General features: G+C 36.0%; 1 protein-coding gene across 1 annotated transcript in view; it reads right to left on the bottom strand.

Annotated features, from left to right (window-relative positions):
• CNTN5 (contactin 5) overlaps positions 1 to 22,386 on the bottom strand; it is a 663,141-nt gene that overhangs the window by 608,979 nt on the left and 31,776 nt on the right. Inside the window, exons 2-3 of the mRNA XM_070383116.1 lie at positions 16,255 to 16,378; positions 15,957 to 16,132 (exon numbers count right to left, since the gene is read on the bottom strand). Coding sequence (XP_070239217.1) covers positions 15,957 to 16,132; positions 16,255 to 16,378 — 300 coding nt within the window. The remainder of the gene's footprint in view (positions 1 to 15,956; positions 16,133 to 16,254; positions 16,379 to 22,386) is intronic.

The following is a 22,386-nucleotide window of genomic DNA, read 5'->3' as shown; positions in this document are numbered from 1 at the left end:
TTCAAAAGGTAAAAACTTCCAGTCATAAAAGAAGTAAGTCATGGGCATGTAATTTACAGCATGGTGGCTACATTTAGTAATACTGTATTGACTACTTTAATGTTGCTAAAAGCAAATATTCTCATCACACCAAAAAAGATTTTTTTCAACTACATAAAGTGACGTTAACTAGATTTATTGTGGTAACCAACAAATATACAACATACATGAATTTTGAACCATGTTGTACATATGAAATCAACATAATATTATATATGTCATTTGAACCCTGAATTAAAAAATAAAATACATTTTAAAAATCTTTTAAAAGAAAGACAATGTTGGGTGGCCAAAAGGTTGATTTGGATTTTTCTGTAAGATGTTATGGAAAGTCTTGAATGAACTTTTTGGCAAAACCAAAGTAAACACATACATGTCCACAGAGACAGGCTTAATGTCTTATGAGGTGATTACCATGACCCAACAAAGTCCATGCTTGGCCTTTAAGTCCCACAGAATGTAAAGAAAGTAACCTCGCAATAGAGAAGTCATCCTCATCCCACTTTAGTTTAAACCTAGACTGTAAGTCCTGGAGAAGGCAATGGCAGCCCACTCCAGTACTCTTGCCTGGAAAATCCTATGGGCAGAGGAGCCTGGTAGGCTGCACTCCACGGGGTCTCGAAGAGTTGGGCACGACTGAGCGACTTCACTTTCACTTTTCACTTTCCTACATTGGAGAAGGAAATGGCAACCCACTCCAGTGTTCTTGCCTGGAGAATCCCAGGGACGGAGGAGCCTGATGGGCTTCCGTCTATGGGGTTGCACAGAGTCGGACACGACTGAAGTGACTTAGCAGCGGCAGCAGCAGACTGTTAGTCCAGTAAACATGACCTAGAGGTACAGTCTTGTCAAATTTACAGACTAGGTTAAATGGTCAATGTGGGAGGATATCCTAAACACAGTTGTAGAGTATGCTTATCATATTTCCATTTGAGCATCCAACACAGACTTACACAGCATAATTTACAGTTGAAAAAGTGTCTATTGCAGTAAGTTGAAAAGTTTTTTTTTTTTAATCTGTTTCAGATGCACAGATAAGCCTATAGGATTTATGAGAAATCCAAATGAACTCCCATAATTTTATCAAAATACTAACACTAAATTTTGACAAAAAACATACACAAAGCACTAAGACTCAGAAACATTGCAGAAAGGCCACATAGACTAGGAACACGAACTCACAGGTCCAGAGACCCTTCTGAGCAGCACACAGCTGACTATTTGATCTTGATTAGGGGTTATGGCATCCCACTCCAGTACTCTTGCCTGGAAAATCCCATGGGCGGAGGAGCCTGGTGGGCTGCAATCCATGGGGTCGCTAAGAGTCAGACATGACTGAGTGGCTTCACTTTCCCTTTTCACTTTCATGCATTGGAGAAGGAAATGGCAACCCACTCCAGTGTTCTTGCCTGGAGAATCCCAGGGACGGGGGAGCCTGGTGGGCTGCCGTCTATGGGGTTGCACAGAGTCGGACACGACTGAAGTGACTTAGCAGCAGCAGCAGCAGCAGGGGTTATACTTTCAGTTTCTCTTCTTTTGGGAATTTTGGGAATGGGAAAATATCAGTTAAACCTAACTACCATGTGATTCTTCCACTGAGTGTTACAAAGTTATGACAGGGAAAAAAAAAATTCTGCTTCTCTTGAGATAATAGTTGTGTTTTATTGAAAATGAACAAATTTTAGTGGATATTGAATGAGAATTTGTGTTGAAAAAATTAAAACAAAAAAAGAAAGAAATATTCACAGGATATTATTGCTCCCTGACTGGTCCTTAAAGTTTGCAGGTCAAAATGTGAGAGCATAAACTCTAATATTTTTCTAGCTCCACATATTCTTTACAACATTCAGTATCTTCTGCATGACAGATTTCCCTGGAAGAAGATGAAAATTAAGAGGAAACCTATATTTTACTTAGAAAGGAGAAATTCATTTCACAAATGAGACTCTATTTTGTATTTTCAGCATCTTCCTCAACACTGAGTCCCTTTTTTCTACTCCCAAATACTGCTATGTTTCACTGTTATGTCATGTCATATCATATCAACAAAACTTTGTTAAACATCCTCATTACTGTTACAGTCAAAATCCTAATCCACGGTTTTGTGTGTAGCCCACCAGGGCCCTCTGTCCGTGGGATTCTCCAGGCAAGAATACTGGAGTGGGTTGCCATGCCCTCCTGCAGGGGATCTTCCTGACACAGGGACCAAACCCACATCTCTTATTTCTCCTGCATTGGCAGGTGGGTTCTTCACCCCTAGCACCACCTGGGAAGCCCTCATAATGTCTTATACTTAATCCCTTTAATCCTGATTTGTCTCAATCATTACTAAAATTGATTTTTAAAAGTTTCAAAATTCAAAGTTCTTTTTGAGAATTACAGCATTTGATGTGATAGTTCCCACCTTAAAATTCTGAATGTCGGTTATATTTTACTCTATTTTATTGTTTTCTGCTGCTCTTCTCAGATGATCCTTTTCTTGTCTTCTTCACTAACTTCTTTGTATCTTCACTCATCTTTCTATCAGAGAAATCTGTATATTCCAAAAGGTTAATTCTTAGTCCTCTTTTCTTCCTAATATAATTTCTTTAGATGAACCATCCCTATGACTTCTCCTTGTGTTCTGTAGATAGTCTCTGCCTGCCTTTTCCGAGCATCAACCAGTATTTTATTTTATTTTTTAATTTTTATTGAGGTATATTGATTTACAATGTTCCATTAGCTTCAGCTACACAGCAAAATGAATCAGGTATACATACATATATAAATATATATATATATTATATATATATATATATATCTCCACTCCTTTTTAGAATATTTTTCCCATACAGACCACTAATAGAGTAATGAGTTGAGTTCTCTGTGCTATACAGTAGGTCCATACTAGTACAACTGAGTGACTTCACTTTCCTTTTTCACTTTCATGCATTAGAGAAGGAAATGACAATCCACTCCAGTGTTCTTGCCTGGAGAATCCCAGGGACCGGGAAGCCTGATGGGCTGCCATCTATGGGGTCACACAGAGTCAGACACGACTGAAGAGACTTAGCAGCAGCAGCACTATGTATATGTCAATCCCAATCTTCCAATTTACCACTGCCCCATTACCCCTTGGTAAATCAAACAGTAATTTTATTTTATTATTATTTATTTTATTTTTTAACTTCACAATATTGTATTGGTTTTGCCATATATCAAAATGAATCCGCCACAGGTATACATGTGTTCCCCATCCTGAGCCCTCCTCCCTCCTCCCTCCCCATACCATACCTCTGGGTCGTCCCAGTGCACCAGCCCCAAGCATCCAGTATCGTGCGTTGAACCTGGACTGGCGACTTGTTTCATATATGATATTATACATGTTTCAATGCCTTTCTCCCAAATCATGCCACCCTCTCCCTCTCCCACAGAGTCCAAAAGACTGTTCTATACATCAGTGTCTCTTTTGCTGTCTCGTATACACGGTTATTGTTACCATCTTTCTAAATTCCATTATATGCATTAGTATACTGTATTGGTGTTTTTCTTTCTGGCTTACTTCACTCTGTATAATAGGCTCCAGTTTCATGCACCTCATTAGAACTGATTCAAACGGTAATTTTAAATATTGGGTATTTTCTTCTAAAATTCAGACTAAACCAACTCATCTGAAAACATTTATTCTCCCAGAAACTTGCTTCTCTTATCTGTGAGATTTTATTGTGTAACAACATGATGAACAGTTTAATAGAATATTCAAAACTCAGAATCTTTATATATATCATTCTAACTCTTTCATACTTTTTAAAGGTCCACCCCCTTCTATTCAATAATTTGCAAATTCTTATTTATTTTGAAGCCTCCTACAGATGCCTATTATATCCAATACATCCAGGCCTTCAAGTTCTTTTTATCTAGATTATCAAAATTACCTCTTAATTTGAATTTTCCTATAGAGATCTGGTAGACAGAGGGCCTGAAAAACTATGGATAGAAGTTCATAACATTGTAGAGGAGGCAGTGATGAAGACCATCCCTAAGAAAAAGAAATGCAAAAGGGCAAAATGGATGTCTGAGGAGGCCTTACAAATACCTGAGAAAAGAAAAGATGTAAAAGGCAAAGGAGAAAAGGACACAAATGCTCATTTGAATGCAGAGTTCCAAAGAATAGCAAGGAGAGATAAGAAAGCCTTCCTCATGGACCAGTGCAAGAAATAGAGAAAACAATAGAATGGGAAAGAATTGAGATCACTTCAAGAAAATTACAGATACCAAGGAAAGATTTCATGGAGAGAGGGGTACAATAAAGGTCAGAAATGGTATGGATCTAACAGAAGCAGAAGATATTAAGAACAGGTGGCAAGAATATGCAAAAAAACTACACAAAAAAGATCTTCATGACCTAGATAACCACAATGGTGTGATCATTCACCTACAGCCAGACATCATGGAATGTGAAGTCATGTGGACCTTAGGAAGCATCACTACTAACAGAGCTAGTGGAGGTGATGGAGTTTCAGTTAAGCTATTTCACATCCTAAAAGATGATGCTGTTAAAGCGTTGCACTCAATATGTCAGCAAATTTGGAAAACTCAGCAGTGGCCTCAGGACTGGAAAAGGTCAGTTTTCATTCCAATCCCAAATAAAGGCAGTGCCAAAGAATCCTCAAACTAACACATAACTGCACTCATCTCACACACTAGCAAAGTAATGTTCAAAATTCTCCAAGCCAGGCTTCAACAGTATGTGAACCATGAATTTCCAGGTGTTCAAGCTGGATTTAGAAAAGGCAGAGGAACCAAAGATCAAATTGCCAACATCTGCTGGATAATCAAAAAAGCAAGAGAGTTCCTGAAAATCATCTACTGCTACCTTATTGACTACTCTAAACCTCTGACTGTGTGGATCACAACAAACTGTGGAAAGTTCTCAAAGAGATGGGACTACCAGACCATCTTATCTGCCTCCTGAGAAATCTGTATGCAGGTCAAGAAGCAACAGTTAAAACTGGACATGGAACAATAGACTGGTTCCAAATCAGGAAAGGAGTAGGTCAAAGCTATATATTGTCACCCTGCTTATTTAACTTTTATGTAGAGTATGTCATGTGAAATGCTGGGCTAGAGGAAGCACAAGGTGGACTCAAGATTGCCAGGAGAAATATCAATAACCTCAGATATGGGATGACATCACCCATACGGCAGAAAGCGAAGAAGAACCAAAGAGCCTCTTGATGAAAGTGGAAGAAGGAGTGAAAAAGCTGGCTTAAAACTCAACATTCAGAAAACTAAGATAATGAAATCTGGTCCCATCACTTCATGGCAAATAGACAGGGAAACAGTGAGAGAGTTTATTTTCTTGGGCTCCAGAATCACGGCAGATGGTGACTGCAGCCATGAAATTAAAAGACGCTTGCTCCTTGGAAGAAAAGTTATGACCAGACTAGACAGCATATTGAAAAGCAGAGACATTGCCACAAAGGTCCATCAAGTCAAATCTATGGTTTTTCCAGTAGTCATGTATGGATGTGAGAGTTGGACTATAAATAAAGCTAAGCACTGAAGAACTGATGGTTTTGAACTGTGGTGTTGGAGAAGACTCTTGAGAGTCCCTTGGACTGCAAGGAGATCCAACCAGTCCATCCTAAAGGAAATCAGTCCTGAATATTCATTGGAAGGACTTATTCTGAAGCTGAAGCTCCTACACTTTGGCCACCTGATGTGAAGAACTGACTCATTTGAAAAGACCTTGATGCTGGGAAAGATTGAAGGCGGGTGGAGAAGGGGACAACAGAAGATGAGATGGTTGGATGGCTTCACTGACTCGATGGACATGAGTTTGAGTAAGCTTCAGGAGCTGGTGTTGGACAGGAAAGCCTGGCGTGCAGCGGTCCTTGGGGTTGCAAAAAGTAGCAGAAGATAGTGACTGAACTGAACTGACCTGATAGAATTCTCTTGTATTCAAATACCCAGAGTAACTCTCTTTTTCTTTCTGCCTTCTAACCGAAGAGTTAATAATTGAGGACAGTTGACCAGATTTCAACTTTGATTCACTTATGACTTTCCTTTAAGATAAGAGGAAGTATTTTTCATTAAATTTTTCTATGACATCAGTCAAAGAAGTCATGCTATAGTTTTTCAAGGGGTCGTATAGTCATAGGTACCATATCTAGTATCATTATTTTAAAGGAAAACTTAAAACATATTCTTTGAGTAATGATTTTATAAAAAGTTTTGCTTTGTTTATAGAAGACACAATTACAAACTAATATTAATTTATTAAAACTAGATAATTTTGTAACTAGTAAAATCATCCATGCCAGTGTGACTCATCTAGATTAATATTCAAATAATTTAATACATTTGTTAGGAACAAACCTCATAGACTAATGGGATAAAGCTTAATATATACTGTAGAGTTAGCAATTATTCAAATAATTTCATTAGATATTAAATGCTAGTAATGTGACTTTAAAGTCTAAGGTCAATTTCACTTTAGCAGAAAAAATTAAGAAAAAGCTAGAGAAGTAATTTTTCAGTTTTACATGAAAATGAAAGTTTAAATGACTTAAATACGAAGTTTATAAAAATCATATAATCTCTCAAAGAGTTAAGGAGGTTATTTTAATCAACTGCTTCCAGGAAAACTAATGGAATATTCTGGATGTAAATCATCTTAAATGCCCTGAAAAGCAATATGTTGGAATTTAGATATGAACTATCAATTTACTGGATGGCATATAAAGATATTTTTGAAGCAAGAGACAGCATGAGATTTTATTCTTGATTCATTTTATGTTTGACTTGCTGTTATGAGTTATTTCTAAAAATCCAAACTTTGGAGAGACTGTTATGAGCCTAAGATTTCTGAAGGATGTTTGAGAAGTGTGCAGTGTCACATTATCAATTCAAAATTCTCATCAGCATGGTAATAAGCTAATAGAGCGACAAAGTTTTATATGGTGTATTCTTGCTTGTCAGTGAAGAAAAATCACTGTACTAGGTGAGGAAATTATACTCATGATGAACATAAGCTACAGGAACAAAATATACTTTGTCAAAAATAATTTTATTGATAACCAGAAACAATCATCACTAGCAATAATACTCCAAGTTTGTGTTTATTTATGTCTTTCTTTCTGAACTTTCTGAAATCAGTTCATAGACATGACTTCTCCACCTCATTAATTTTTACTATACCCTTATGAGATATATATTTATTAATGCTAAAGTACATTATTAACATTAACTAAGCTGAGCCATGTTTATAAATAAATATTCATTTAGGGAGTACTTAATTTCTACTCACAGATAGACAGTTAGACATGTGAGGGGTGGGTTAAAAGGAACAACAGCTGCTCAAATTCATTAGCAGCTCAAATCAAAACTTAAAAAAAAAAAGATTTATAAATGAATGAAGTGAATAGCTTCATGATTAAATTCTAGTTACATTTTAAAAATTGGTTTGGTTTTATGTCAAGCTAATTAAACTTCCTATTGAGTTGATGCAGAGATGTTAAAATCTCTACATAAAGCATCAAATGAGAAATTTCTATGAGAATTAAATGTCAACACAAAAAAAATAATTTCTTCTCTTAAGGTACTTGGGGGTAATTAGAATCCTTTAAATGTTGCTATTTTTCCTTTTTCTCTGACTACTGGAAGTCCCAAGGAAATATTTATGTCATGACCACAATAATTATGAGACCTATGGCTTATACTATCTTGACCTCTTGTGATGAAATCTATTTTTCCTGTATTTACTAATTTACATATTTATCTTTTATGGTGCATGATTTCATATAGCAAGTCAAATAAATCACATTTGGGATGATGTTGAGATTACTATATTAGCAAAATAAAATAATTGCTGTATTAATATGTACTTGTTGATTCATGAGTGACATGAATAGGAACAGAACCGAAAAGAAACTAAATTTGTTTTACACTTACAATTAATTTTTCCACACATTAGATATACTTTTTAATCATTGCTACATCTATAGTAAGGGTGTCAATACTCATTTCATTATCATCAGCCCTCCAAAAGCCAAGACCTAGGAAGATATTTTCAGCTTTTGATAATACCCACATTCATTTTTGTCCTATCTCAAGATTATTTAGAAAATGTAGCTTTCAAGGTCCTAACTATAGAATAAGAAATTTTTAAAATTAAGAGAAAAAGGTATATTAAAAGAGAAAATATAAGAAAAACTTACATGTTAACATAATTACCATAAATCCTCAAATTCTAGATCTAGAAGGAGACCAAATTTTCCCTAAATTCTCGAATTTCCGTAAGGAAAATCAAACAAGAGACATTATCTAATTTAAACAATGAGAATAAATGCAGGATGATTATATTCTTATTTCTATCTTGATATTTATTTTTGTTAAACACATTGGTATTGGTATATTGATTATGAAATTATTTTGATGAAGGAAACATGTAAAGATTTTTGAGAGATTATAATATAATTATACTTTGAGAGGTGAATTTCAAATCAAAATTAGTATGTCATAAAGCAAATACAATATATATTTATATTAGGAAAAGACAGAATTATCAGAGTTAAATAAGAGGTTGCAGCTGTAAAATGCATTTATATTTAACACTGTAATGAAACATATGTTGGTTATTAGAATGAAATGAATTGACATATTTTAAAACATTTAGAACATTGTCTGCCACAGAAATAAGCATCCATTAAATATAATTATTTATACAAACTTGAGAACTTAAAAAAGATTTTGGTTTTATAAGTCTTCTTTACTAAACTGATTTAGCGATAATATCATCCTCCTCAGCATCAGAACTTATTTGGATCAATTTGATACTCACCTCTAACATCTAGATTTTAGTCTATATAAATAACATGCATTACGGTCAATGTAAAGTAGTTGAATATATACTTGGGGAATAGTCACAAGATCAAGATGTTATTGGAGGAAAGCTAAAATATTTTAAAATATATTTCTGGTTAATAAGAGGAAAAGAAGCTAATATTAAAGGACTTCCATTAGTCAAAATGTGACAACTGATAAATGTATGCTACTAAGTCACTTCAGTCGTGTCCGACTCTGCGACCCCATAGACAGGAGCCCGCCAGGCTCCCCATCCCTGGGATTCTCTAGCAAGAAGACTGGAGTGGGTTGCCATTTCCTTCTCCAACGCATGCAAGTGAAAAGTGAAAGTGAAGTCGCTCAGTCGTGTCCGACTCTTTGCGACCCCATGGACTGCAGCCCACCAAGCTCCTCTGTCCATGGGATTTTCCAGGCAAGAGTACTGGAGTGGGTGGCCAGATATATGTATATGAATAAGCTAACTCTGCAAAATCTTATTTAATATGATGTATATGTGTACATGTTATTTAATATGATGTATGTGAGTAGGGAGCCCCTGGGTGGCTCAGACAGTAAAGGGTCTGCCTGCAGTGCAGGAGACCTGGGTTCGATCCCTGTGTTGGGAAGATCCCCTGGAGAAGGTAATGGCTACCCACTCCAGTATTCTTGCCTGGAGAAACCCATGGACAGAGGAGCCTGACAGGCTACAGTCCATGGGGTTGTAAAGAGTCGGACACGATTGAGCAACTTCACTTTCAGTTCACTTTCATATATGTATATAATGTACATAATTTTCAGGCAAAAGGAAGATAATTCTAATAGGATATTATTAATGGGATTTTAACATATGAATAGTTAGAATATTTGAACACATATCAATTTATAAAATATAGATTTGGTCATTTTTCTATGAATATAATTAGGGGAGACACATTTAATATTTATTTAACATTGTCCAATTAAATCTTACAATCACATTATTTTAGTCAGTTCAGTCATTCAGTCGTGTCCAATTCTTGGTGACCCCATGGACTGCAGCAAGCCATGCTTCCCTGGTCATAGCTTTTCTTTCATGGAGCAAGTATCCTTTAATTTCATGGCTGCAGTCACCATCTGTAGTAATTTTGGGCCCCCCCAAAATAAAGGCTGTCACTGTTTCCATTGTTTCCCCATAAACTTGAATGAAGTGATGGGACTAGATGCCATGATCATCACTTTTTGAATGTTGAATTTTAAGCCAGCTTTGCATTCTCTTCTTTTACTTTCATCAAGAGGCTCTTTATTTCTTCTTCACTTTCTGCCATAAGGGTGGTGTCTTCTGGATATCTGAGGCTATTGATATTTCTCCTGGTTATCTTGACTCCAGCTTGTGCTTCATCTAGCCTGGCATTTCATATGATATACTCTGTATAGAAGTTTAAAAAGCAGGGTGACAATACACAGCCTTGACATACTCCCTTCCCAATTTTTACCACTCTGCTGTTCCATGTCCAGTTCTAATTGCTGTTTCTTGACCTGCATACAGATTTCTCAAGAGGCAAGTAAGGTGGTCTGATATTCCCATGTCTTTAAGAATTTTTCACAATGTATTATGATCCACACAAAGACTTTGGCATAGTCAATAAAGCAGAAGTAGATTTTTTTTTTCTGGAATTCTCTTGCTTTTCCAATGATCCAACGGATGTTGGCAATCTGATCTCTGGTTCTTCTACCTTTTCTAAACCCAGTTTGAACATCTGGAAGTTCTCAGTTCACATACTGTTGAAATCAAGTTTGCAGGATTTTGAGCATTACTTTGCTAGATTGTGAGATGAGTACAATTGCACAGTACTTTGAACATTCTTTGGCATTGCCTTTCTTTGGGATTGGAATGAAAACTGACCTTTCCCAGTCCTGTGGCCACACCTGATTTTTCCAAAATTGCTCGCATATTGCATGCAGCACTTTCACAGCATCATCGTTTAGGATTTGAAATAGTTAAGCTGGAATTCCATCACCTCCACTAGCTGTTCATAGTAATACTTCCTAAGGCCCACTTGACTTCATACTCCAGGATGTCTAGCTCTAGGTGAGTGACCATATCATCATGGTTATATGGGTCATGAAGATGTTTTCTGTATAGTTCTTCTGTGTATCCTTGCCACCTCTTCTTAATATTTTCTGCTTCTGTTAGGTCCATACCATTTCTATCCTTTATTGTGTCCATCTTTGCATGAAATGTTCCCTTGGTATCTCTAATTTTCTTGGAGAGATCTCTAGTCTTTCCCATTCTATTGTTTTCCCTCTATTTCTTTGCATTGTTCACTTAGGAAGGCTTTCTTATCTCCCCTTTCTAGTCTTTAGAACTCTGCATTCAAATGAGTATATCTTTCCTTTTCCCCTTTGCCTTTTGCATCTCTTCTATTCTCAGCTATTTGTAAGTCCTCCTCAGACAACTATTTTGCCTTTTCATTTCTTTATCTTGGGGATGGTTTTGATCACTGCCTCCTGTACAATGTCATGAACCTCCATCCATAGTTCTTCAGGCACACTGTCCATCAGATTTAAACCATTGAATATATCTGTCACTTCCACTGTATAATTGTAAGGGATTTGATTTAGGTCATACCTGAATGGTCTAGTGGTTTTTCCTATTTTCTTCAATTTAAGTCTGAATTTTGCAATATGGAGTTCATGATCTGAGCCACAGTCAGCTACTGGTCTTCTTTTTGCTGAATGTATAGAGCTTATCCATCTTCAACTGCAAAGAATATAATCAATCTGATTTCAGTAATGACAACCTGGTGATGTCCATGTGTAGAGTCTTGTGTTGTTGGTAGAGGATGTTTGCTATGACCAGTGCATTTTATTGGCAAAACTCCATTAGCCTTTGCCCTGCTTCATTTTGTACTCCAAGGCCAAGTTTCCTGTTACTCCAAGTATCTTGACTTCCTACTTTTGCCTTCCAGTCTTCTATGATGAAATGACATATTTTTTTTTTTGGTGTTTGTTATTTTAGTCACATATATCATATTTCAAAAGGTGAAAACATATGCAAAAGCTGTATTTAAACTATTATTTATATAACAAAAATAATGTTTAAATTATAAAAGAGTCCAAGAGTCAACAGTCTCACTTTGAAAGGAACAACCAAAATTCAACTGGTTGGTAACTCAGAAACTAACCTGGATTGGGTAATATGATCCTCTTTTCTATGTGACTTTAGAACATCACAATTGTACTACACAAGTAGAAAACCATAGTTGATAAAATAATTGTGTAGTACATAATTAAATTAAGGTATAAAGATCAAGGCTTTTATACCTTAAATTTATACCAACTACAATTAAATCTTTGTAAACCGAGTTTGTATGTTTGTAATCATTTTGATAATTTGTAATTTTGTCGTATTAAATGACATTTAAAACATCTAACAGATTTGTGTTCGATTTAAATATTTAATTTAATTGAATGGTTTTAATAATTATCTAAATTTCATAATATATGTTTTTAAATATTAGTTGTATAATAATACATATTTCATTTTTTAATAAATAGTAGATGATGATATGAAGAATTAATATCAGCTCCAAAATGTGTACAAAGTAATCAGAGTTCCTCTAGTCACTAAAGTTCTTAAGCCCTAAAGGACATTAAGCATTCTGTCAACAACAGAAGGTGAACTCATCTCTATCTATGAGGCTGGTCATAGAAAATCCTGATGCAAAGGGAATTTGACACTAAATTTTTAATTTTGCTTTACATTTGTATCCTCTCTCTTCTTTAAGCAGTCCCATTTTATTCTCTGTGACATCCTACCTCATTTCCTCACCTTAATCATAAAACTATTCGGACTATTAGAATCCCATCACACCCATGTTCACACCCAGGTATCAATTCAGTTCAGTCGCTCAGTCGTGTCTGACTCTTTGTGATCCCATGGACTGCAGTACGCCCGGCTTCTCTGTCCATCACCAACACCTGGAACTTATTCAAACTCATGTCCATTGAGTTGGTAATGCCATCCAACCATCTCATCCTCTGTTGTTCCCTTCTCCTCCTGCCTTCAATCTTTCCCAGCATCAGGGTCTTTTCAAATGAGTCAGCTTTTTGCTTCACGTGGCCAAAGTTCTGGAGTTTCAGCTTCAGTTTCAGTCCTTCCAGTGAATATTCAGGACTGATTTCCTTTAGGATGGATTGGTTGGATCTCCTTGCAGTCCAAGGGACTCTCAAGAGTCTTCTCCAACACCTCTGTTCAAAAGCATCAATTCTTCGGGGCTCAGCTTTTTTTATAGTCCATTTCTCACATCCATACATGACTACTGGAAAAACCATAGCTTTGACTAGATGAACCTTTGTCAGCAAAGTGATGTCTCTGCTTTTTAATACTCTGTCGAGGTTGGTCATAGCTCTTCTTCCAAGGAGCAAGTGTCTTTTATTTCATGGCTCATTCACCATGTGCAGTGATTTGGGACCCCCCAAAATAAAGTCTCTCACTGTTTCCATTGTTTCCCCATCTATCTGCCATGAATGATGGGACTGGATGCCATGACCTTAGGTTTTTGACTATTGACTTTTAAGCTAGTATACTAGTACTCTGTATATACACCCAGGTATACTAGACACCCATGTATACTAGACACCAATGTATGCTGCTGCTGCTAAGTCGCTTCAGTCGTGTCCGACTCTGTACAACCCCATAGATGGCAGCCCACCAGGCTCCCCCGTCCCTGGGATTCTCCAGGAAAGAACACTGGAGTGGGTTGCCATTTCCTTTTCCAATGCAGGAAAGTGAAAAGCGAAAGTGAAGTCGCTCAGTCTTATTCAACTCTTAGCGACCCCATGGACTGCAGCCTACCAAGCTCCTCTGTCCAAGGGAATTTCCAGGCCAGAGTACCAGAGTGGGTTGCCATTGTCTGCTCTGGACACCAATGTATACTAGACAGCAAATTGAATCTTTGTTCTATCTTCTCTATTACCTGTATTTGCATTTTCCCCCAAAGATATCCTGGCCAAAAGATAGAACACAGCCTAAAAAGACTTGATTTTTATACTATCAACAGAGACATAACAGAATCAAGATGGGGAGCAATTTTGAAGCAATATGTAAGTGACTGACTGCTTCAACCAGGCATATTATGGGTTCTTTTGGAGAATGAAATGGCAACCCACTCCAGTGTTCTTGCCTGGAGAATCTCAGGGACCGGAGAGCCTGGTGGGCTGCCATCTATGGGGTCACAGCAGCAGCATGCATATGTATAGCCTCCAAAACACAACAGCAAGTCAGGTGGGACAGGGATAGTGAGAGCAGAGTAACAAGACACTACTAATGATTGCATATTTTACCCATATGTTTAAGTTATTAATAAAAATAAAGCAAGTATTGTTGTAAATTAAGCTCAGGACAGCTTGATGCTGAGTAGGTAAGATAGGTAAGTGGGCAGGTAGAAGGTAGAGAAAGCTTTCCTTGCGTAGTCTTAAACTGTAAATGCTGGTGCTAACTTATGCACTCTACATGGGGTGGAGTATTTGATAGAAGTGGCTGGGTGTTTTTTTAATATCTTAGAAAAGTACAGTCAAATAGACACCTAGAATCTTCCAGCAAATAGATTTCTGCTCTGAATAATGTAGAAAACATTGCATATTTTGCATCACTGCTGATTTAGGAGAAAAAGAGGCGACTGAGAATTGGTATACTTGTGTCAGATAACATAAACCAAAGAAAAAGTTATAAGCCACTGATATTAGTACATGTTTCCTGGATTTGCTGCACCTGTCTTGTTGAATCTATTATTTTCTGTGATAATCAATTTTCATTTTAAAGTGAGCAACTGATATTCACTTTCCTTGGCTTTTCTTTCTTGAATTAATGTGGTTGTTATCTGTTTCTCTCAAAGATCTATCATACTATTTAATTAATTAAAAAGAAGTTTAGGAAAACTAATACCAATATCTTATAAAATTTTATATTAGATTTCTGTGATGCACTGTGTAATATTTAAAAAAACAAAAGGAGTATAGTTAGTCTACTATATTGGTATATTTGGTGTATACAGTCTGAACTCTTTAGCCAATTCTACTTTAAAAGATAATGTTTTGATTTTTCTAGTACCTAGCTCAATTTTCTCCAAACTGGATCCATTATCACTTTTTCCTTCCCTTTTCTCCTTCACATTCCTTTAACAGGGTGTCTGGGTTCTGGGTTAATTAGACATAATATGTGAAGAAGATTACAAAGAGAAAAATCAATTATTTCATTCTTCAGGGTGCAGTTCTAACTTAAAAATCATTTTGTGATGAATTACATAGCCATTATAGTTACATTTGAATTATTAACACAAAGATCCCTGGCCCTCCTGTCTATTTCTCAGTGATTATAATCCTCAAGAATTTAAATTCAGTTAGGATTACTCACTAAAAAATGGTACAAAAGTTTTTTTCACCCAGTAATCTATCCTCAAGTTTGTGTAAGACTCATAATATGTAAAATAATTTCAAGAGTTTCAAGAAATCTATACATTTAGTAAATTAGATATATGATATATTTTAGAAAATATATATAGTATAGATATATGAATGAATACATGAGGTACCTTTTTCTGATTAAAAAAGAAACTGGGACACTTGGAAGGGAAGTTATAGTCAGAATCTGAAATAGCACTTCAGAGTTATTTCTTTGGTTTTTTGACTAGAAGGAGAATTTTTAGAATATGCTGTCTTATGTCCAGAAGAATCTATAGCCAATAGTGACTATAATAGGCAATAGAAGAATAATATCAAGTAAGTAAATATTTTAAAAGCAGATAGAACTAATTAAAAACCTATTTCTTACTAGATTTCAAAAGATATTTGAATTCTAAAACTTAATCTGCTTTTATGAACTGAATTTTTAGCCTCCCAAACTACTATTTATGTGAAGAGGGCACATATTTCAGGGAATTTAAAAATATGTCAGGAAGAAGCACGTTGTTTGCATAGTTCTAAGCATGACTAATTTATACTATTATTTTAAAATTTGAAATCATAAGCTCTTGCCTAAATAAACTTCAAAGCTATATATACACACACACACACTATACATGTATAAGTGGAAAGAGCAATATTTTACTCACAGGCAAACTGAAGAATGACTTCTCTACTAAGAATACTTCCAAATGTGTTGGCTGCCAAACACTGATAATGACCAGAATCCTTTGCTTCACTTGGATTGCTTATAATAAAGGCCCCGTCTATCAAACTGTAGCGATAATCACTTTCCAAATCTATTTCTGTTCCATTTCGAAGCCATCTTAGGGAAAAATCAGAAGACAAATGTAAAAATTACTTAAGACATAATACTCCCTGGGTGTATCAGAATCTCACTGAAAGGAATTTTTAAGAAAAGAAAAATGATTAATAGTGAATTTCTACCTGTAATTGGGAATTGGGTTGCCACGAGCTTCACAATTCAGTGCTACTTTCTTTTCATCAGAATCAGTCGGGAAAATTATATCATCTGGTTCTTGCATAAACACTGGTCCGTAATCCACACTTTCTGTAAGGACCAAAAAGACACACTTTAAAATATCTTGAAATAGCAAAACATTTTTTTCTCCATTATGTCCCTACTCAAAATTCTTGCTCTTTCCTCACGCTGAACAGGCTTATTACCAAAGAAAGGTATAGCTGGAAAATTATATTGTTTTAGTAAATTGCAGAGACCTAAATAGATGTTTTTCTCTACTTGACCAAGACGGCTTTTAAAAAATATGATACATGAAATGTAAAGACACACATCTCAAGCATAGGTGTTGTACATTTTAAAATATATCTTTAAATTCACCAAAAGCAGAGCTAAGGAGATAGTAAATAAAAATATTAGTTTTTAAAAAACTGAAATTGTAGAAGTCTTAGAATGTTGAAAATAATATATGATAAAATCATGAACTAATACTCTGCTACTACTTGGGTACTATAGATATGAAAATGTGGGTCCTCATGCATTTTTCACATATTCCTTTCTTCACTTATTCAATCAAGCACTGCTGCTGCTGCTAAGTCACTTCAGTCATGTCCGACTCTGTGCAACCCCATAGATGGCAGCCCACCAGGCTCCCCCGTCCCTGGGATTCTCCAGGCAAGAACACTGGAGTGGGTTGCCATTTCCTTCTCCAATGCATGAAAGTGAAAAGTGAAAGTGAAGTCGCTCAGTCGTGTCTGACTCTTAGCGACCCCATGGACTGCAGCCCACCAGGTTCCTCCATCTATGGGATTTTCCAGGCAAGAGTACTGGAGTGGGTTGCCATTGCCTTCTACTAGATCTCAAAGCACTTTAAATACCTCTCATAGAAGCCTTTAAGACTTTACGAAACATCAAACAACAATTACTATAAAGGTAACATTTTCTGTCTGAGAAAGTATCAGAGCATTTCAATCTTTAAAACTACAGCTGATAATTTTCTTAGACATTTTGTAATCAGTAAAAATTATCTTTAATATCTTTAATAGATAACATATTTGGCATTTGATTCAGTAAAAATTAAACTTCTCTTGAATTTTGAAAAACATCATGTTTTTCTGTTTATAATTGGACATCACTACTAAAACATACATTTATGTAAAATTGACTAAATCACTGCAAATAAAGCTAATTTTAAGTTACAAACCTTCACACTTTTTAGTCAAGGATGTTTATCTTACTTTAGTATGACTTTCAAGCACCCTGGTTTAATTTCAGAGAATCTAAAGTTATGGCTTGTGAAGTATTTAATGACAGCTGGTTTGATGCGAGCAACTCCTCCCTGGCTGTGGTTTCCTCTCCCCGTTATCACAGAGAGATAGGGCTTACCACCATTCTGCTTAAATTCTTCAGTTTTCTGCTGTAAAACTGTCGTCAAATAATCTATAGCCTCATCCACGTGCAGCCCATGGAGGTCTAGAACATTCTGCGGCAGTAGGGAGGCATTGATTTTCTTAAATATCTCCACGGCAGCAAGGTGATTAGCTTCTTTCAACTTTTCCTCATGGAGACTACCCTGCTGGGCATAAAATGTGGCAACGTTTTTCTTCCCCATCTGATAAGTTTCTTTTGCCTTGCTGTAGCATTCCATCCTCTTCTGTTGGTGCAGGAAAGCCTCTGCCTTGTAGTCATCATTCTCTGGGTACTCAAAGTGCTGGAAAGATGGTTCACTTGGTATATCTTCAGTCTCGTTCCATTTCTTTGCCTTTTTCTCCTTAGACTTCTGTGCAGTATGAGAAGTGATATTCTCATTTTGGTGCACAGATTCTTGCGCTACCACTGTTTTTACAGGGTCTCCTTGAAGAACACAATTTAGAAATTGTACTGTGTGTTCTAATGAATAGTTGTGGTCCTTGAAAATGTCCACCAGGAGATTTTGGTTAATGGCTGCAAATATCTTAAAGAGTTGCTTCTCCTTTTAGCTTAGTGGCACAATCTTTCTCAAACATAAGCATCTCTCTTTTCAAATCATGCTTTTCCTGTAAGGCAATTTCTTCTGACATTATTTCTCTGAGTGATACTTTTTTAGTTTGAGTGTTCCAATGATCCAGTAAGGGTAGCATTTCAGGTGCTGCTAAAGTCCTCAGTAATTTTTCGCCTGTTCTCTGAGATGACTTTTGTTCTGAATTATCAAGACCAACATGCCCAACCAGGGAAGGATCTTGCGTTAACTTGACATAAGCTACCTCTTCTTGTCTTTGTTGCTCCATTACAGATTCTTTCCATTTCTCATGATCACTTTAGCCAGATTCAGATCTGTATGAATCACACAATCCTCAACTGTTAGGGACCCTGAGTCAATACCAACAGGGCCAAATAATTCATTGAGCTGAAAAGCCAGTTCAGGGGGCAATGCCAATTCAAGACAGTCTATGGTCAGAGATTTGGTTGTCACTGGAGTGGGATTCAGTGTCTCAGCTTTATCTTCTCCAGTAACTCCAGCTGACAAAGCACTCCCTGCCATTAGAATTGTCTCCATTTCCTGTTCCTCTTCAATCATAAATTCTTCTGTGTTTGGAAATTTCACATAGTCTTCTGGAAGATTTTCATTTTTATTTTATATGCATAGTTATATGCATACCTAGTCTCAAAAGCATTCTGAAATGTGAAATCAGGAAAAAGTAAAGCTTTTTCTTTTTTTACTAATCATAAATGTGATTACATGATAACCTTAGATTAATATTTTCAACATTGGCACAAAAGACGTTTGGGGATATTCTTTGTTGTGAGGATTTTCTGGCCTCTACCCTCAAGATTCCAGCAGCACACCTCCCCAAAATGCAAGAATAAAAAATGTCTGCAGACCTCATTAGATGTCTCATGGGGTCAAAATAACCCTTGTTTAAAGCCACTGTCTTGGAAAATATGAAAAGCAAAGATTTTAGGAAGAACATTTTTCCAATGTCTGTGTTAAACAGGTGGGGTATTTACATTCTCTGTGGATAACCACAAGAAAATACCAGGAAACAATTCAAGAATGAATAATCTCGAAAAATAAAGACTTAGCAAATTATTACTGAAAAGATGTACACCTCCATATTTAGAATAATGAGTTTAGAGTAAATCAATTTGCTTTCTTGAAAAGTACTCTACAGCCATTCACTTTTGGACAAAAATAAACATGGTAGTCCAATCATCCTTCTGATACAAATTGAATACTTACAATGGCCAATACCAACAAATATTTTCTTTGAGTTCTCCTGGAAAACCTAACTGAGGTTCTTTTCCCTAATGTATTAAAAAAAAAATTACATGAGAGTAACTAAAATGTGTTATTCTATATGAAATTCTACTGTTGTTTTACTTTAAAAAAGGAAAACAAATAAGACATTTGATAAATAAATAACTAGAGGAAATTATTGTCAAAATATCATGTTGCATGTTATTGTATCATAATGATCTTCTTAAAATTTGGAAAAGCACATGAAACCTCAAAATCTCAATTATTATTAAACTACATAATCAAATCATGAAAAGGAATATTTTATTCTGGACTTTACACATTAAAATATAATCTTGTAAATTGACATTATAAATATCTATGATATATAAGAATAAATTTTAATAAATATATTTTATACTTTTATACATTTTTTAAAATTCTTGAGCTTTAGAGTCAGACACTTGAATTCAAATTTTAAAACCATCTTGAGCCAACTACTTTTATACTTTGCTGCTTCATTTACTAATTGTAGATAATAATATCTCCTTTCAATATTATTATGGAGATATATCAATATTTGTAAATACTTAGTATGTCACAGTTCAGTTCAGTTCAGTCACTCAGGCGTGTCCGACTCTTTGTGACCCCATGAATCACAGCACGCCAGGCCTCCCTGTCCATCACCAACTCCTGGAGTTCACCCAAACTCATGTCATCGAGTCAGTGATGCCATCCAGCCATCTTATCCTCTGTTGTCCCCTTCTCCTCCTGCCCCCAATCCCTCCCAGAATCAGGGTCTTTTCCAATGAGTCAACTCTTCGCATGAGGTGGCCAAAGTATTGGAGTTTCAGCTTCAGCATCAGTTCTTCCAATGAACACTCAGGACTGATCTCCTTTAGGATGGACTGGTTGGATCTCCTTGCAGTCCAAGGGACTCTCAAGTGTCTTCTCCAACACCACAGTTCAAAAGCATCAATTCTTCGGCGCTCAGCCTTCTTCATAGTCCAACTCTCACATCCATACATGACCACAGGAAAAACCATAGCCTTGACTAGATGGACCTTTGTTGGCAAAGTAATGTCTCTGCTTTTCAATATGCTATCTAGATTGGTCATAACTTTCCTTCCAAGGAGTAAGCATCTTTTAATTTTATGGCTACAAGTACTCAACAAATTATAATTAATAAGAGTAATAACTAAAACTTACTTGTGTCATAATTACTACATGCCAGACATTATACTGAATAATTTATATGCAATATATCATGTAACACTCATAACAATGTGACTAGAACTAATTTCCACATTTTATTTTTTCATAGAGCAGTAATTTTTCATTTTTCTTTGTAAGAGTAGTATCCTTTATTTTTAATTAACTTTTATTGAAGTATAGATGATTAACAATGCATTAAATTCAGGTTTAGAGCAAAGTTAATCAGTTTTATATATATTCACACTTTTTTAGATTCTTTCCCATATAGGACATTAAAGAGTATTGAGTAGAGTTCGTGTGCTATACAGTATGTTTTTATTAGTTATCTATTTAATTTCCCCATTTTATAGAAGACAAAACTGAGGCTAAAATCAATTAAGCAAATTTGTATAGCAAATAAATTATAAATTTGGGGCATAAATTCAGGGTTGTTGGAATACAGAACCTGATTATCACTATCACTATTGTTACTACCACTATTACTATTATTTATAAGCTATTATTATTATATTTAAACAGCATTCACAAAGCACTCTTGTATATTTCTATTTAGTTATCTGAGCTGAGTTTCATAATTATTTGTAATTCAAAGTTGAAAACACTGAGCTTCTGAGAGAAGACTTCTTCAAAATTAGCACATTGTGAATGGTTGATTTAATTAATGTTCTTTGATTCCAAATCTTAGACTCTGAAAACTGTCAAAACAAGACAAGGGAAATAAAGACTTTCCAGACTGGGGAAAAGCAGAACGCTAAGATTTGCTAAATTATACACTGAAAAGTTAAAGGACTAGTCTGAAAAATACATATTCTATTATGAGAGCCCATACTCTGTTAGAAACATCTGTTCATTGTCACTTCTGAAAGCATTTTAGTGACTCAGTGAGCGCTCTCTCTCCCTCTCTCTTTCTGCTGTTCCTCTTTCTCTTGTTTTTCTCTTAGAAATAAAGTTCATCGTAAAGGGTGGAAAAGCCTGTATCTATGGTGAGTTTCCCTGTCCCTTGCAAAAGGGTGATAAAAGATGCTTCTATTTCTGAAGGAATTAGCTTTTAAAGTTCCATACCAACAAGGTATAATTAAAAGTAAACTCAGACAAACTATTTTGAGGGCTTCCCTGGTGACTCAGTGGTAAAGAATCCTCCTGCAATGCAGGAGTGGACAGCGGAATCTGGTGGGCTTTTCTCCACATCCTATCCAGCGTTTGTTGCTTGTAGATTTTTGGATGATAGTCATTCTGACAGGTGTGAGATGGTAGTTCCATGGCTTTGATTTGAACTTCTCTAATATAATTAACAATTTAGAGATTTTTTTTTTCCATGTGCCTGTTAGCCATCTGAATGTCTTCTTTGGAAAAAATGTCTATTCGGGTCTCCTTTTTATAGCCCAGAATTTCACTTGGTAAACGAAGGATAGTACACCCACAAGGCATTTTGGCCGGCTGACCCTGAAGGAGAGGCTTCAACCTGTCTTGACTCCCTCCTTTTACACTTTTTGTCTCCTCCCCCTGAGCCTGCCCTATGCAGATTAGGGCTAGCACACATCATCAGTCAGGAAGGGGGTGTGTTTTCTTCACCTGAGGTTCCCACTCCAGGTCAGAGGATTTTCCCTTTGTCCCCTTTTCATGGGCTTTCCCCCTTTCTTTGTCTTTTAGCTGCCACCAGTTTGGACTC

The sequence above is a fragment of the Bos mutus genome, chromosome 15, assembly GCF_027580195.1.
Source record: "Bos mutus isolate GX-2022 chromosome 15, NWIPB_WYAK_1.1, whole genome shotgun sequence".
In the NCBI taxonomy this organism is placed as follows: domain Eukaryota; kingdom Metazoa; phylum Chordata; class Mammalia; order Artiodactyla; family Bovidae; genus Bos; species Bos mutus.
This window is presented reverse-complemented; position numbering and strand designations above follow the sequence as displayed.